This window comes from Cyrtonyx montezumae, unplaced genomic scaffold (genome assembly GCF_038088225.1).
Source record: "Cyrtonyx montezumae isolate F1298 unplaced genomic scaffold, pur_monq_1.0 scaffold_5, whole genome shotgun sequence".
Taxonomy (NCBI): Eukaryota; Metazoa; Chordata; class Aves; order Galliformes; family Odontophoridae; genus Cyrtonyx; species Cyrtonyx montezumae.
Genome location: NW_027072056.1, coordinates 18,561,076 through 18,577,046, shown reverse-complemented (window position 1 = coordinate 18,577,046; position 15,971 = coordinate 18,561,076). Strand labels below are relative to the sequence as shown.

The following is a 15,971-nucleotide window of genomic DNA, read 5'->3' as shown; positions in this document are numbered from 1 at the left end:
ATTGTCTCCTGAAAACAAACTATCAAAAACAGGCATAATGACATTACAGACATTAGTAGCATGGAAAAAAAATATCCCAAAGACTGGAGTACGTTTGTGAGTTTTAGCATTTTACAGAGTAACAGAGTATGAAGCATAGTATTTACTGGAAATGGAGACATTTGGAATCTTGTGAGTACAGATCAGCATTACATATGAAATCTTAGTGGTATTACTGTTCTTGCTGGGTTTTTATAGTTTCAGTAAATAATATTACTTGACCAAATTGTTTAGATTCCTATATAATTAGAAACATACAGTGTGTTGTGTGTGTGCTGGTTTAAGTTTTAGTAAGTGAGAGGAAATAAACATGTGTTAATTAGAGCACTTGTCTGAACTTGAGAAACCAGTTAATTTGTGACACCAGGGAATTTCCACTGTGATATTCTTGTACCTCTACCTTACCTCCCACATAATTACAGAACTTACATTCTTGTTTGGATTTATTTGCATACATGGGTACCTCTTAAACATTCTTTATCTTTCTTTTCTTTTTTTTGGTCCAATTAATAGGGAGTGAAGTTGTTTGTACAGGCAGAAAGTGAAATGGTTGAGTGTACCAGCCAGCTCCATTTGCTGGGCCACACAGATTGTACACCAAAAAAATGCTTCAAGAAGTAATCACACAAACTGTCCACTTAAGCAAGTTCATATGGACTGATGAATGTACTAGAAAAGTTGACATTAAGTGGAGTTCAAGGAAAGTACATTCCCACGTTTATGTCAATCTGTGTGCATGCAAGAATTTATCCAGACCAGGCTTAATTTGTGGCTTTTCTTTAGCAAAAAGAATTGCTGAGACATTTATCCAGTTTGACTGAGAAAGACACTGTGTTTTGAAGGAGAAAAGCCTGGGTTTCCTCTTCTTCCTTGACATTTGACTTAAATCATGAGGTTTTCATGGAGAAAGGTTAAAATGAAACATCCAAAGGAGACCAGTGATACCGGAGGTCAAGTCTGTGCTCACATACTCCTTCATTGCTTTGCCCAGTTCCAAAACCAGCAGTGTCTTCCTTTGGGCTGCCTATGGGTTGTTCCAGATAGCGTGTCTTCCTCTGACCAGCTCTTTCTTGGAAGTCCATTGCGTGCAAAATAATTTCCAGGAATTTACAAGCCTTTGGAAGTTTGTCTGCATGTGGGCTGCTGGGAGCATGGAGGTGTCTTCCTACCATACCCATACTGCAGGAACAAAACCAAAGTTTAGGGGAAGTGTGAATGGCAGAGCACACTTTGTTCTGGCAGGAAAGCTGTTTCATGCTTCATTAGCTCAGACTCCTGCAATTAGGGTGCAGGAAAGAGGAGATACTCACACTCTATTTTTATGCACTTATCTGAGAAGATGAAAGGACCAGCTTCACAATGTAAGCAACAGAAGTTGTTGATAGGAGCTTCTCTTCATTGTCTGAATAGGAGTGTTGCTTCTTTATATAACTTCAAGCTGTCTCATCTTGAATCTCACTACTCTTTAAGGTGAACATAAATCTGTTTAAACGTGGTTTAATCTAAGCTTGTTGTAACTGAAAATAGAAACAGAACACTTGGTAGCTGTGGACATCTTGATCTGGCGTAGCTGTAAGCTGCTCTGAGTTGGCCTCCGGGGCTTCCACAGCTCTGAGGCAGAGCTAGGTGGGTCACTGTACCTCTGCTTACATTTACAGTCTCATCAGAGAAGCTTGGAGAAAATAGACCTAATTTTAAACAAGCTATCCTGATAGAAGCGCAGCTCAAAGTCTGGGGAAGTATAGCACAACACTGTAAAGGAGGGAAAAACTGGATCCAGGGCTCTCATTTAACCTCGCTGATTACTTAAACCGTTTATTGTTTTTCACAATTCTGATTGACCCTTCTAGTCACTCCTGTTATTTGTCCCATCTGCTTTCATCCCTCCCTCATCTCATATTTCCAACACGATCTCTGGCCGAGGGGAGCAGGATAAGCTATCTGCTCCATGATTTATCAGGAAGTTGGTGCTGGATGACGCAAGGCACAACCTCTTCCCCCAAAGGATCTTCATATTATCTCAAGAATTTGCAGCTTCTGCTGCCGCCGACAGTCAAATCCAGAAGACTGAAATCTGAGTCTGAGATTTTTTCCTTGGAGTTTACGTAATTTATAGATATCCAACTAAAAGGAAAAAAAAATGCATATCAAGACGTTTTCATCCTGTTTAAATGCTCAGTGACTAAATCCCTGTGCTGGAGAGAGAAGTTACACAGAGGTCTCAGAGATTCAGAGCAGGATAAACAGTGTATTCTCACCAGTTAGTAGGAGATAATGTGGACCACCGACAAAGGAAGGGAAACAGATTTCCCTTATTTGGAAATATCTGGGACATAGAGCCAGGAGGGAGAGGGTATTTATAGTGAAGAGGTAGAACGTTTCCTCTCTCAGGAGTACAAAAAATAAAAACACCTAATAATTTAATGAACAATCCCTATTTGTATGCCCAGATGTTCTGAACAATGTCTGTTTGTATATTCATCTGGATTTACAGAGCTAACGAGTTGAAATTTCATGTCCCACTGAAGTTAATGGGATTTGTTTACCTATCAGTGAGATTCCTTTTCTGAGAACGGATGGAATTTGACGTCCAAAGTTTTGAGTATTGCAATTAAAAAGTGGATGAGTTTTCTTGTATTATGAAGCACTCATTCCATTTTCTCCATGGTTTATTATGGAAGGCTTCATCCTGAACCTTGGGGCTCTGTTTTTTTTGTGTTTTTTTTTTTCCTCTGCAAGGAGCTGTGCTTTAGAAGCAGCTGCTTTGATTTACTGTAGTCCATGTGACTTTTGTCTGAGTCGCATCTCAGCAATGAAATCCAGATCAAGCTGAAATTCTTACTGCTTTGCTGAAGCCTTCCCAGTGATCCGTAATCAGGTGGATATTTCTGAGGAATGTTTTAAATATTTGGAAAGATTCACTATGGTACAAGTGGACGTTGAACTATCTGAGATTTTTATTTCGTCTTCATCTCAGCTCTAATTGCACAGACATTTCTTCCTACTTGATTATTGTATTTAATGGGATACATGTAGGGACCAGAGATTTTTAAAGGATTTTCTTGAGTATACTCTTCATATCCAAGATGTGAGAGCACACTGATAATGCCATGTCAGACTTTTTATTTACTATTTTGCTTTTGTATTGCACCTGCCAGTGAAATGGATTTAGACATTAAGGTTGAGGAGGTTAAGGAGACAGTAAGGTTGAGCTGAGCACACGATCCTCGTGCTGTGGTGTGTGTGGATGTTGTGTGGGGGCCATGGGGCACAGCTGGGGAGCAGTCAGAGAGCCAGAGGCTGCAAGGCTGGATGCTTTTATACAGCATTTGTATAAAACCAACTGGCTTCTTTGCAAATTCACTCTGTTTTCTGCTTCAGAAATGAGGATGTTTGTCATGTTTGTTCTTCGTTCAATGCTATTCACGTATTTGTGGGTCATCATTCAGATCTGACTGCAAAATCATTTAGGCTGGAATTGTTTGAGTAAGTTGTTTGTCTTCTGCTGGGAGGAAGATAGCTTTCTCCTGTTCTGCTGCCAATCTGTAGGTGTTTGAGTTGATGGAGAGGGCAGTGGGATTTCCTCGTCTTCCCCATCTCTGAGGAATAGTAGCTGAGCTCAATGGAATTAAAACAATGAAACAGTTTCTCATCTTGCGTCACTCTGATGGATGTCCCATGAAGTTCCTGCAGTCTGACTACATCAGCTCTGATCTGGAAGAGCAGTTCAATAATGTAGCTGAAAAGATGGGATGGGATTCTTTCAGAAAACTTGACGACTCTGTGACTGTTCACCTCAGCTGATGGTGACAAATCCCAGTGCAGGTCCCACAAAAACTCATTGTACTTCAAATACAAAGACTTTTTTTTTCCCTCTTGTGCGATCTATCTTTTAAAAACATGCAGATACTGTTAATAGTGCATCGAAATGGAATTTCTCCTTCAGTGTAAATATTAAGACAAAATCAAATGCAGTCGAAGTGCCCATTTTCTGCTTTTGTCTTTCTCTAGAGAAATTTTTGCCTGCTTACCTTCTCATAAGAGGGGAACAGTTCTTTCTGATTATGAGAGTAAAAAGTAGGTTATTCTGAAAACCTTATATCTGAAAGCTTGTTCCATTGCCCATAGCAAAACCTGAAGAAGGCATTTCTTCTCTAATTCAAGGGAGGCTGAGTAGTTGTGACTGAAGGCAAAATTTGACTTGCAGTTATTGACTTCAAGTCTGCTCAGCTCTTATGGCAGCTGTGTGCCTTTGTGTTAGGAGGGTGTTGTGCTGCCTTCTCGTCGTAGCAGTGGTGGCTTTACAGAGTGCATTGCCAAGGAGATTGTTCATTTTGGCTCAGGAGCTCCCTTTAATGCAGACCACTTTTATAGCTCCTAGGGAGTTCGCTTCAGCTGTGCTGATTGCTTTCCTGCACAGATATGCATATCTGCAGGTTGTTTTGATGTGTTGGGTTTTTTTTGTTTGATCAGGAAAATACTACTATTGTGTGTCATGGGCAGATTACCAAAAGCGTTTGTTGGCCATTTTTTGTATGGTTGAACTTTTGAAGATTCAGAAAAGCAAGTTTTATTGTAGGTGCAATACAGATACCGTTGTCTCCTGGCATTGAGGACAGTCTTTCAGAGAACAGTATTTCCGATGTGCTGATGTGATCAGCCTGTGAAAGGATGAGTGCTTTTTTTGTGCTGTCAAGTTTGTGCTTCCCATCAATGCAGAACTCAGCAGAAAGCAAAGTGGCACGACTGCCTCTTGTGCTCATGTCTGTGACTTTCTGACTTTACGTTGCCCAGCTGCTGAGATGTCTGTTGCTGTGACTGAAGGGAACCTTTTATATCCGAGAGGAAATCTTGGGTCTGTAAGTTCCAGATAATGTCACTTCCCAGCTCAGAGCAGCAGGGCCTCCTCTAGAGCCACAGTTTAGGAGCATCAGTACTTCGGTGGCACAGTCAGCACTCACCTCCTCCTCCCCTGGACTGGGGGATCCTGTAGAGCTTTTTTGACCGTGTTTGTGGCCACCTGGAGTAATAATAGTAGTGACGTGTTGCTCTGGGCAGAAGTTACTTCTGCCTTTGAATGACCGCTCAGTTCCTCAGACTTGGAGGGCTGCCTGGACTGCCCTGCCTGGTGCACCGTGGCTCTGAATACCGATGAAGGCAAGACAGACAGGCAGTCATGGGCTGAAGTGACAGGAAGTAGAGCTGAGTGAGGGAGGGCATGGAACAGTACGCGGATAAATGAATGGAATTAGGGCTAAGGCGATGCCACGCATTCCAGCTGTCATAGAAAATCACGAGACGTTTGAAGAACTTCATTGTGTCTAGAAAAAAGATTACCATTTGCTGGCAGGGCTTGCAGCTGAAATGAAACATCAGATTCTGGCCCAGAAGCTGTGAGTCAGGAGCTGCAGAATGGGGAGAGGGCTTTTCATTCTGTGTGTCAAATCAGGAAGTTTTCTCGTGGCCTCCCATGAAAGGCATTAGTGGCAACTGCAAGTGGTCTGCTTACAAACTCCTAGAAGAATAGGTAGAAGAGTGTTTTGTGAAGATGTAGCAAATAAAAGGAACTCCTACAACTCCAGTCAAATCAAAAGTGATACAGGAAAGGAAGACAGTCATGAAAGAAGAGAGATAATGTGTGTTTAGAGCGAAGGAACACTGATAAACTCATAGCAGTTTGGTCATCAGACAAGTTGAGCAAGGTGCAAGAAGGGACAATGACTGATTAAAAGCACTTATTAATTAGAAAGCATTGACTGTGTAATTTTGAAAAAAAATATTTTCCAAGCCTGCCTGTATGATCTGACCAGAGATAAACTGCACTGAGCTGCTGTTCCTCTGGTGGCTATTCAGCAGGGAACTGTGCAGCAGTGCTTCATCCCCTCCTTGAACAGCATGCAAGTGTCCTGCATCTCTCAGCTGCTCCACCTGCAGATATTTGGATTTTTAGCTGCAAAGATGCTTTGTTCAACCTCAATAATAGGTGTCATGCGGGAGAACTTGCCAGCATGAGGAGTCTTCACCTGTATTGCATATGTGAATGCCCGAGTTCTGCCTATGCCAGCACAGCTTAGGGGAGTGCTTTGGAATTGCAGCCTGTAGCACTTAAATTCTGCTAATAAAATCAGCAGAATATTAAATGACTGTTCTTGGCTAGCTGCTTTTTTGTGAATCACCTATGACATTTTTCACCATGGCTTCGCTGAAGAAAAAACTGGTGGCCACTGAATGTGGCAGCCAATGGAGTCTGCCCACACTTACCAGCAGATTGCCATCTTCTCAAGCCCATGTAGCAGTCAGGCCGCTGTTGTGTAATAGCAGAAAACAAGCTGCCTAATGTAAATAAAAACACAATGGTTTTGACATAGAGGATAAGCTAAGACAAGTCAAAAGTAGGAAAGTGTTTTCTGAGATGATGTTCCATGTGCGAGTTAAGTTTGTCGTTGCAGTGGATTCAGCTTGTGCTCTCTGTTTCTGAGGGTTATGTCATTGTTTTATTTGGTGTTCCTTCAAAACCAGCCAGCTGCAGCCATATGTAAGTGCATTGCATCTGTTATCTTCTTTGTAAGATGTACAAAGTACTTCCTTAAGATGTGAAATGTATGTGATACAGACTGGGCAGTTGCTGTATTTTCCTAAGAAAGCCCTTTTCTGCCTTCTAATGGACCAACTGTGTGTTCGCAGTAGGAATTCACTCAGATCTTCAGCCAACAAAGTAGGAGTTGTTATTGCTGTGTCCCAGCAGTAGCAACAAAGAAGCAGTGAAAAACAAACCCAGCATGTCACTTACACTCCATTTGTCCCTTGCATCCAGCATTTCTCTTGTAGGTGCAGCTGATCTTATTTCCCTTGCTGCTTTCCTAGAGAAAATATACATCAAAACAATATTGGGAGATATTGGGAGGGTTGAATGCAATTAACATTTGGTTTTAAAACAAATTTTAAGGGATGTGACTTTGTTACGTGCAGCTGAGTGCTTCCACATCTGCTTGATGTGAAAACATCCAATGCTTGTTGAAGTGATAGCAGATATCTTTGGTTAAAGTTGCAGAATGCAGACATGAAACAGGGATAAACCAGATGAACTGAATTTGAACTCTGGTTAGTTGGAATTATTTCTACTGCCCCATTGACGGTAGAAAACTGACAGCAGTTGTGAAAAGACTATCAAGTTAAGAGACACAGACTGTGACCAAGAGAACGTTGAAGTACATCATTTAATTTATGCATAAATCTCAATGATGCTGAGGCATATGTTTCAGTAAATCCCGATAGCTAGGGATTTTATTTTATTTTATTTACTTAGGTCTGAGAATAGGTTTCTGGGTTTTATGCAGGAGTTTTGTATGCCTTCAGTTATTTAAGGAGAAGCTTGATTGTATATGCTTCCTATATAGGATTTGGTTTTTAAGGTCACGCTTTTAGACTTCAAGTAAGGCATTTGAGCAGGAGGATTAAGATAGCAATAGAGGGAAGGCTCTTAGAAGTGGAGGACTACTCTGAGATCCTCATTCACAGCAATTTATTTTTTTAAGAATGAGATCATTTCAACAGTTGGATCTTTTCTTGAAGTTGGGCACTTGGGTTCTCTAGCTTATTCTGATGCTTGTAGGCTTCACTGGCAATCTTCCTCAGTGCACTGTATTGACTGTTTTGGAGATAAAGACTTCTTTTTCACTCCACAAGCTGTGTCCATTGGGGAAGTGGTGCTGAGAAGAATGGCATAAGGCACTGAGTGTTCAGCATGGCTCTGGGTTTGCTCTGTTACACCCAATCTGCTTGCACGTGTCTTTGCTGTTTATTTGAGGCCCTGTCCTGAGCTGAACAAGCTGGAAAGGTGCATCAAATGACAGTAGGCAGGCATCTGTCCTAGGTGCCGTTTCATTCAACATTTCCAATAAGGAATTGACAGATGGAATTAGGATTGTTTCTCACTAAATTATGGTCCGTGTCAGGCTCTGGTAGGTTCGGCAGTGCTAATGCGTTAAGCGGGAGGGAAGGAGGACATGACAGGATGTGAACGGAACTCAGGTGGCTTTGAAAGAAAAAACAAGAGCAAAGTACTATGTTTCTGTTCTTCTCAAAGCTGAATTTTAGTTTTTATTTGGGCTTTTCTGTGCAGCAGTTCTGCACGGTAGTTCTGAAGGAAAAAAGTCAAGCTGCCCTGTAGACAGTGAGAAGAAACATCTAGCAAGTCGGTTGTGAAAGAAAGGAGTTTCCTTCATTTGAAAAGCAAAATATTTTCAAATATGTGAAAGATTGTACCAGAGAAAGTGATGCTGTGAACTCATCTGCAGTGGGTGTGCAGGAAAGGAGTAAGGATTACACTGTGGCAGGGAATGTTGAGGAGGCAGTCTGCCTAATGGTGAGAAACATTGCTGGTTTAGGACTGCTGTAAGATTGCCATGATTATGTTGGATATTTGTTGTGTTTTTTAATTGCTATTTCTGAAGTTAAATAATAATAATAGTAATAATAAAGGCAGAGACCTTTTGGAGTGAGGATAGGTATGGGATGTGGTCATATTTTGGTGCAGGATGAGGGGCACAGTGACCATGCAGCATCCCCTCCAGTCCTCATTTCTGTGACTAAGCTGCAGTGTGGCATCTGAAGTTTTAGTTTTGTTCTTGTGTGAGAAGATATACATAATTGAATGCATATTTCTACAGTCATCTAAAAATAAAAAGTCTATATGTGTTCTAAAGAAAAATGTCTTAACCTCTGAGTGGGCAGGCAGTTCATAAGGGAGTTGTGCTGTGTGTTCTGAAGAGTTTGTTTCCTTACAGCTCACAGGTTGTGCTGTACGTGACTGATAAAAGATCTCTCCTAGCATTAAAGCTGGTCACAGCCCCAATAAATCTGGAACAAATTCTGAGAAAGCATGTCGTGTTATGACTGGCATATCTGTGAGCGTGGAGCTCTGCTTGAGAATTGGGCTGGAAGCTTGTGCAGTGCTGGTGCTGATGTCATTGCTTTGGAATGGAAAGGCTGTTGAAACAGTAAATACTTTCTGTGGCCAGAAGCTAAGTATTGAGCTGGACCTCTTCCTTTCTGTGGAGGAAAGAATGCAGAACAAACCTAAAATCTCTTATTTGCAATGGGAAAATGTTAATTAGTTTAGAGCTTGCAGCTATTTCAAACCATTTACATACACAGCTGCTGTTCACGCAAACATGAAAAATATTCATGGAAACTTCAAACTTACCTTGAAATGAAAAGATTATATTTTTTTTCTGTATTTTAAAGCTGTTCTTGGATTTCATAAGTGTTGTTGGAAAGATCTGAAAATTATATTTGTACTGTACGTGCAGAAAGGAACATAGATGCAGGCTAACAGAAGCATATAATGAAAGGCTTTAGTTCAGCAAGAATTAGTGTTGAAACCCTGTTAGCACCAAACAGCTGCTGGGAGAGCATTCCATATTTGTCAGGGACATTTACTCATGGTTATATCTGCGAAGCTATGGTGATGACCCAAAACTTTGAAAAAAGAGCTGATGAAAACACAAACTGAGATGAGCTCCAGGTCTTACAGCTGGCTCCTCTGCTATGAGAGGGTGGTTAGCCTGAACCACTGCATCCAAACAACGCACAGCCTGGGATGAGAACCTCATTTTGTATCTTGGGACAGCTCTGATGTCTGTTAGACAGTGAGAACTGCACGAGAGCTCTGCTTCTTTGCCTTCCCTTGGAGGACTCCATGAGCACTCACAAGGAATTTATCCCCACCCCCAGCTTCCTCCTAGGATGAAGAATTTTGCCATGGCAGTTGGAGGGAACAGATGTGGAGGGGAAAAGTTAGAACGGGACAATGACCTCAAGTGTTCGTTGGGCTCTTCCTTGACGTGACTGAACTGTTCCCAGTGTCAAAAAAGGAAAGGAAAAAAGGAGTGTTTTAACACCATGGCTTCCCTATTCCTTCTCCTGTTCTTCTCCACCTTTCCACCACTGCACCTGTAGTGTCTTTGTCCCTAAGCACCCCATGAGCTCACCTGGGAGCAGTCAGTGCACGTTGGTTAACAGCAGTCATGAGGTTGTTAGTGTTACTGAAAAAAAAAAAAAAAAAGCCTTTCAAGCAGCTCTGTTATCTGTGTAGAGCCCATGAGATGTTTTTTCTTTTTCCTCTCTCTCATTCTCTCTTCAAAAAATACTTCTGCTCCTTGTTGAGCTTGATGCTGATGTGCTGTGAGAGGGGCTGCCAGGTAAGGCAGCATCCTGCTGAGGGGGGATTCCGGACTGCTCCCGTTCTCCTTAGCTTAGTCTGGCTCAGGAGACTGTGAATAATTTATGTTCGTTACTGAAAGGAGATCAACCATCCATAGAAGCCTGAGAATTTTTAAGGTTTGTGAAATGGGAAACTAAGTATTGAAGATGCTAGGAGAAAGTGACAGTTGTGAGCTTATTTCTCTCTCCAAACTGGTGCCTTCTGTTTTGTTTTTTTCAAGGGGGCAGATTTGCACTGTTCTTTTCCTAGCCTTGGGACAGAGGTTGGGCTAAATCCTGAGGTCTCCTTGCACCTTGAGCTATTCTCTGCTGTAATGCATGTCATTAATGTGCGCATTTATTGCTTCCTGCCTTTAGTTTCACATTTGCACTATTTCTACATGGTGTTACCTATTACTCGTAAATACACTGTGCTTATAGATGCCCATATGCCCTTAATATCTCAGGGCTTCAGTGTGCCTGATTCTCAGAGCCACCTTACGAGCATACTACCTGCCTGGGGAGGCAATACCAAAAAATTGCTGGTAGGACTCAACGCTGAGAAGCTTGATCGAGGTAGTGCTTTGATTTTAATGTAATGTAATTATTATTCTTTATTTCCTGGGTGTATCCAAATCTTTGGTCTTGAAGTCAGTTCCAGTATTTGGAACAGTGTGAACCTTCAGCCCTGACCTGCAAAGGTCAGAGGACTTAGTACTGCACAAAGCAGTTGTCTTTTACAGGAGAGGGAAGTGAGATTTCTCGAAGTTCCAGGGTTTATTTTCTTCTCTTCCTTAGTGTGACGCTGGTAGCATCCTTGCTAGCAGGGAGAGAGAGGGAAAAAAATTCAGGCCACATGTTTGGGATTTAAGGTTGAAAGTGATTCACGCTTAGCTTCTGGGGGCTGTAATTAAGGGTGACATAATAACCATAAACTTTCAGTAGAGTAGTAGCAGCATTTTTGTTGCATTCTGTAGCTGCAGAAGCTGCTTCTCACTAGCATCCCTTTGAGATAAGCCTGCAGGATCTCAGCAGTTTCCATGCCTGGATCCAAACGTTCAGTTCTGTGCCAGTTCCACTAAGAGGAACCCTGAGCTCTGAGCCCCTACAGTTTTGGTGATGTTGTCAGTTGGATCAGTTTCTCAACCTTTTCCTAAGCAATTCAGTCCATCTGTATAGTTTTCAAGTCAATGTATGTTAGACTGGCTAAACCCTGTCAGTTCATACACTTATAATATGCTCAAAGCGTTATCTGCTATGGAAAGAAACAATCACGTTATCCTTCTCTTATTCTGAATTATGACGACTTCATTCCTTTCCAAGTGGCTGAGACCAAAAGGAGTCCAGGAACGCATAGAGCAGCAGATCTGTCTCTCTCAGCCTGCACCTAGGCGAGGTGCACTCTTGTAGGAGAGTTGGGCATTGACACTGGAGGTTTGCCACCAGCACTGAGCCAGTTTGTTTCTGGCAGCCGAGCGGGTGGAAATTTCAGAAAGAAGATGTACTTTTTAAAAGCAGGTCATGGACAAAAATAAAGACACATTCTTGGGCTGCAAGAAGTAGGTCAGGTTTTGGGGGAATCATTTGGGAAAGCTGTTGTTCTAATCTTAGCCATTTTTCTTTAGTAATGTATTGGGTTTTTTTGCTTCTTGTGTTGAATTCTTCTTCTTTTTTATAAAGAGGCGCTTCGTTTGGAGGGGTGGGAGAGATGTATTCCTCTGTTTTGGCTAGCAAACTTTTTACCTTAACATTTAAGAAAGAAAGAAAATATGTGTTCCTAGTTTTCCATTAGAGAACAGCATAGTGGAAAGCACGACTTCGCCGTGCTGCGGTCCAAAAGGAATAAAGCTGCTTTCTGTCACCTCATTACTCTGAGCTGATGCCTTACCTCGAGACTTCTTTGGGGGATTGGTGGGGGAAAATTCTGATTCCGCTGCTCAGATGATCACTTTTGCGGTATCTTCTGTGCCTAATTGTTTCATCTAAGCTGGGGGAAATACTTTGCATCCTGCCCCGCAGTGGTGCAGATGAGTGGTGTGGGAGTGTGGTGTGCACTTAGAGTCTGGCTCAGGAGCTGGAGAAAGCTGGGACTCCTCCATGGCCATTGCCTTTGGAAGTAGGGTGGTATTGCTTCATGAAACCAAGTCCCTTAGTAACAACTATGGAGGACACTTCTACAAGTAATCCCACTTTTCCAAATTACATGCATTTACTGCAAGTTTTGTTCTCTCCTTTTCCTCTGTTATATTTTTTTAACACTAAGTTCTATACCTGCATACTTTACAAGAGCAAGACAGCTGATGCTCGTGATAGATAACCTGGATCTCCTATTCACAGCTTCCCAAAGGACTCTTTGATAGAGCTGACATTTTTGTTATGTTTCAGTAATTTATTTTTCATCCTATGTCTGCATTCTGTTTTACAGAATATGATTCGGAGACAAAAAGGATTCAAGACATTCTTTCTGGAATGGAGAAGCCACAGGTACGTGATCCAGAATTCCAGAATTACCCCCATACCAAGAAAAAAAAGTAAATATGATGAGTAGGGGTGTCACAACACAGTGGTCATTTCACAGGGGAACATCTCTGAGTGTTTTGACTTTATAGATTGTGTCTTCTATACATATCTAATTCGTTTTACAGGGATGCACTAGAATCATAGTCATTGGGAGTAAATGTGAAGCATCCTTTAAATTCGTGGGTGTTTGGAGGAGTTGTGCCAGCTGCCTGTCTGCAGAGAGCTCCTGCTTCTGACAGCGTCACGGGGAATCCAGTGCCTTGTGCTTTACATGGCCCCTTCCTCTGACTTTAATTTCATTTGTCCTGAGCCATTTGTCTGTAATCGTGATTAAATTAAGCTAATACTATTGTCCAATGGTAATTGCTGTATTCTGTGTTTGTCTTAACCATAAAAGCACACGAGTTGTGATGGAAATTAAATCCCTGTGTAAATAACGGTAATGTTGGGTGTGACCACAATCAGGTAAGGTTGTTAAGAAATCTGGCTGTAAGACCTTTGTGATGTTTTTCAAACTGAGTGCATCAAATGGAAAACCAAAAAAAGGACATTATGGGGGTGTAAATAGAATCCAGTCACTTTAGGTGAGTTTCTGGGAGAGAACAGAAGAGAGAAAAGCACAGTTAGCAAAAAATCTAGTTTATTATATGGAGCAAGCTAGTGTTCTGTATGGAGGAATATCTGACTCTTCTTAATTCTGTAAAATGCTTGACATGGAGAACATGATGTGTCACGTTTATATCTGCAGAGGTGAGAAGAGAAGCAACCTGAGCGGTTAGCAGGATGTGGAGCTCTCTGTAATGAGATTTATGGCAACCAGAGCACTTAAAGCAGGGAACAGTACAACACTACTTTCAGACAAACACTAATTTTCCTTGAATTATTTCAAAAATAGGAATCTTTAAAATAAATCTCAAACATGACCTCCTAGTTCAATGGTAATGGCACGTAGCAAAAGAATATTGGGGATTGTCTGCTACTGTCTCTGTAATTTAGACATTTATGAGTAATTAAACTCATAGGAGTGCTGTGCACCATTAATCGCTGTAATTGATTGTGTGCATGTAGTCAGTGTTATATGTGACAGAAATACATCACATTATGCATAAATAGTCAGCTGGGACACATTTTCTAGTGAGCCCTGTGCATATATGGGAGGAGATGGCATTGAGCCATCTGACTGGGTGTCCAGGTGTCTCTGTATGAGACACCTTTCTGAGAACAGTGTAAACACACCTCTAAAATAATCCATTTATTCTAGAAAGCATTTTTTCAGTAGTAGCGTTGTTGTAAGTTTGAGGGATTTGCAACCAAGCTGCAACTTCTGCCATTGTTTTATCCCACTGAGAGCAAAAGAATTAAAAGTGTTCCATGCCTTTATTTAAACTGCAGTCTCACATTTTTAATTCACACTGGAGCAGACAAGCAGGCATTCTCTGCAGCAGACACCTGGCTGAGGGAAGGGAAACCTGAACCTGTGTTCAGCAGAGCAAAGGGCCAGGGCTGCAGTGTTGGGTCTGGCTTCCCAAAGGGCAGCCCTCTCTGTTGCCTTGTTCTGCACCTAAACTTATATTTAATCATTGGGGTTTTGCCTCAAATTGCAGGATTAGGCCCATCATCAAAAGGCAAAATCTCACCCCCGTAATAACCATGCATCCATTTGACCCCCATGTCTTTCAAACACTGCCCTCGAGGGAGTAAATGAATGTAGCTTTCAGTGTAGTTCTCACACACACAATAAAACCCCAAACCACACGATGCCTGTGAATGCTAACCCGGAATTTGAAAGATAATGAAAGTTGTACAGAAACATTGTTTGTTACCTGAAAGAGTGGAGGGGTGGATATTCATCGGCCCTGTAACCTTATTAAAGCCGTGCAGCAATTGGGATTCTTTCCCAGGGCCTTTTAGAAAATAATTATTTACACCAGCGAGTTTTGATAGCATATAAAGCACGCATTTACTGTGTAAACTGAGAACTTTTCAGAAATAATTAACCGTGCTTTTCACAAGACACACAAAACTCCTCATGGGAGAACCCTTTGTCGTGGCTCAGCCAGGAGGCAGCTCTGGGTGCTGCGGGTTTGGGGTGGGCATGCAGAGCCTCAGCAGCAGTGCTGCTTCTGCCCAGCTTGTAGCCAAGTGCTGTGCTGGTGTGTCCTCGTGGGGCAGTGTCCGGGAGCTGTTTTCTATGGTAAATAGGTGTTTGCCTGCAGTTTAGCTGTCCTGTCCCCTGCAGCACTGAAAGTGCTGCTCCAGTTCTGCTTGCTGTTGTCTGGGAGGTGCATCTTTTCCCAGGGTAAGCGAGACAAAAGGGGCTTAGGGCTCCTGAGAGGCCTGCGAGTGCCTGCTTGCTGCTTCCAGCATTCCCTAAGCCCGTTTATTTAACTTACCCTTTCTCATAGCGAAGCGTTTCCTGCTCACGTAGGAGTTGCCTGGTGAAGTGGTGGCTTTGGCATTAAATCAGATACTGAGGAGATACACCCTTGGCTGGTAAACGTGACACGATAGTGAGCTTGTTACTCAGTGAGCAGGAGATAGGTTTATCTCTCCCTGTGCAAATAAATCCACTCCCAGTGCTCGCTCGAGCACGCACGGGCTGTGCTGCCCTATATACCCAGGGAGTGTATGGGTTTGCCTTTTTTGCCTTCATCACACAGGCAAATTCTCACTTGCTTTACTCCCCTGGTGCTGTGTGCAGCTCAGCTTTGTATTTCAGGCTGCCCATCAGCAGTCAGTGTGCCAGTAACACTGCCATGCAGCCCTGCAGAACAGCGTGCCATGGTGGCAGCTGGAGCAGCACTGTGCTTGGGAGCTGAGCCTCAGCATGGAGACGTGGGCATGCTGGCTTCAGAATAAGTCTGACTTTTCCTCGTGATTAGTCCATAGTGTGCTTTCTCTTATTTTAAGAAACATAGGAAAGACTTAACTTCTTACAGATTGCTACAGTTCATGAAAGGCCAAAGTTTTTCACCATATGCAGAGTAGATATATACGTGTGTCCCTGTGGGTAGTCACAGAGAAAAACACTTCAATAGAACATTGGCAGGATACCATGCTTCAAGCTCCAAGTTTGTCTGAATTTTTGAAAAACAATTATGCAAGCATATTTCCATAATAATAAAAGAAACTGTGTGTTGATGGGTTGTGCTAGTGTAGTAGTAGTGTATATTTATGACCTACTGGAAACGTTATAGCAAATATGAGCA

General features: G+C 42.2%; 1 protein-coding gene across 2 annotated transcripts in view; it reads left to right on the top strand.

The window, feature by feature from the left end:
* The window catches only part of FNDC3B (fibronectin type III domain containing 3B), a 145,169-nt gene that overhangs the window by 73,173 nt on the left and 56,025 nt on the right, over window positions 1-15,971 (top strand). For both annotated transcript variants that reach the window (XM_065748462.1, XM_065748463.1), the window contains one exon: window positions 12,668-12,726. In XM_065748462.1, the coding sequence (XP_065604534.1) occupies window positions 12,668-12,726 (59 nt within the window). The remainder of the gene's footprint in view (window positions 1-12,667; window positions 12,727-15,971) is intronic.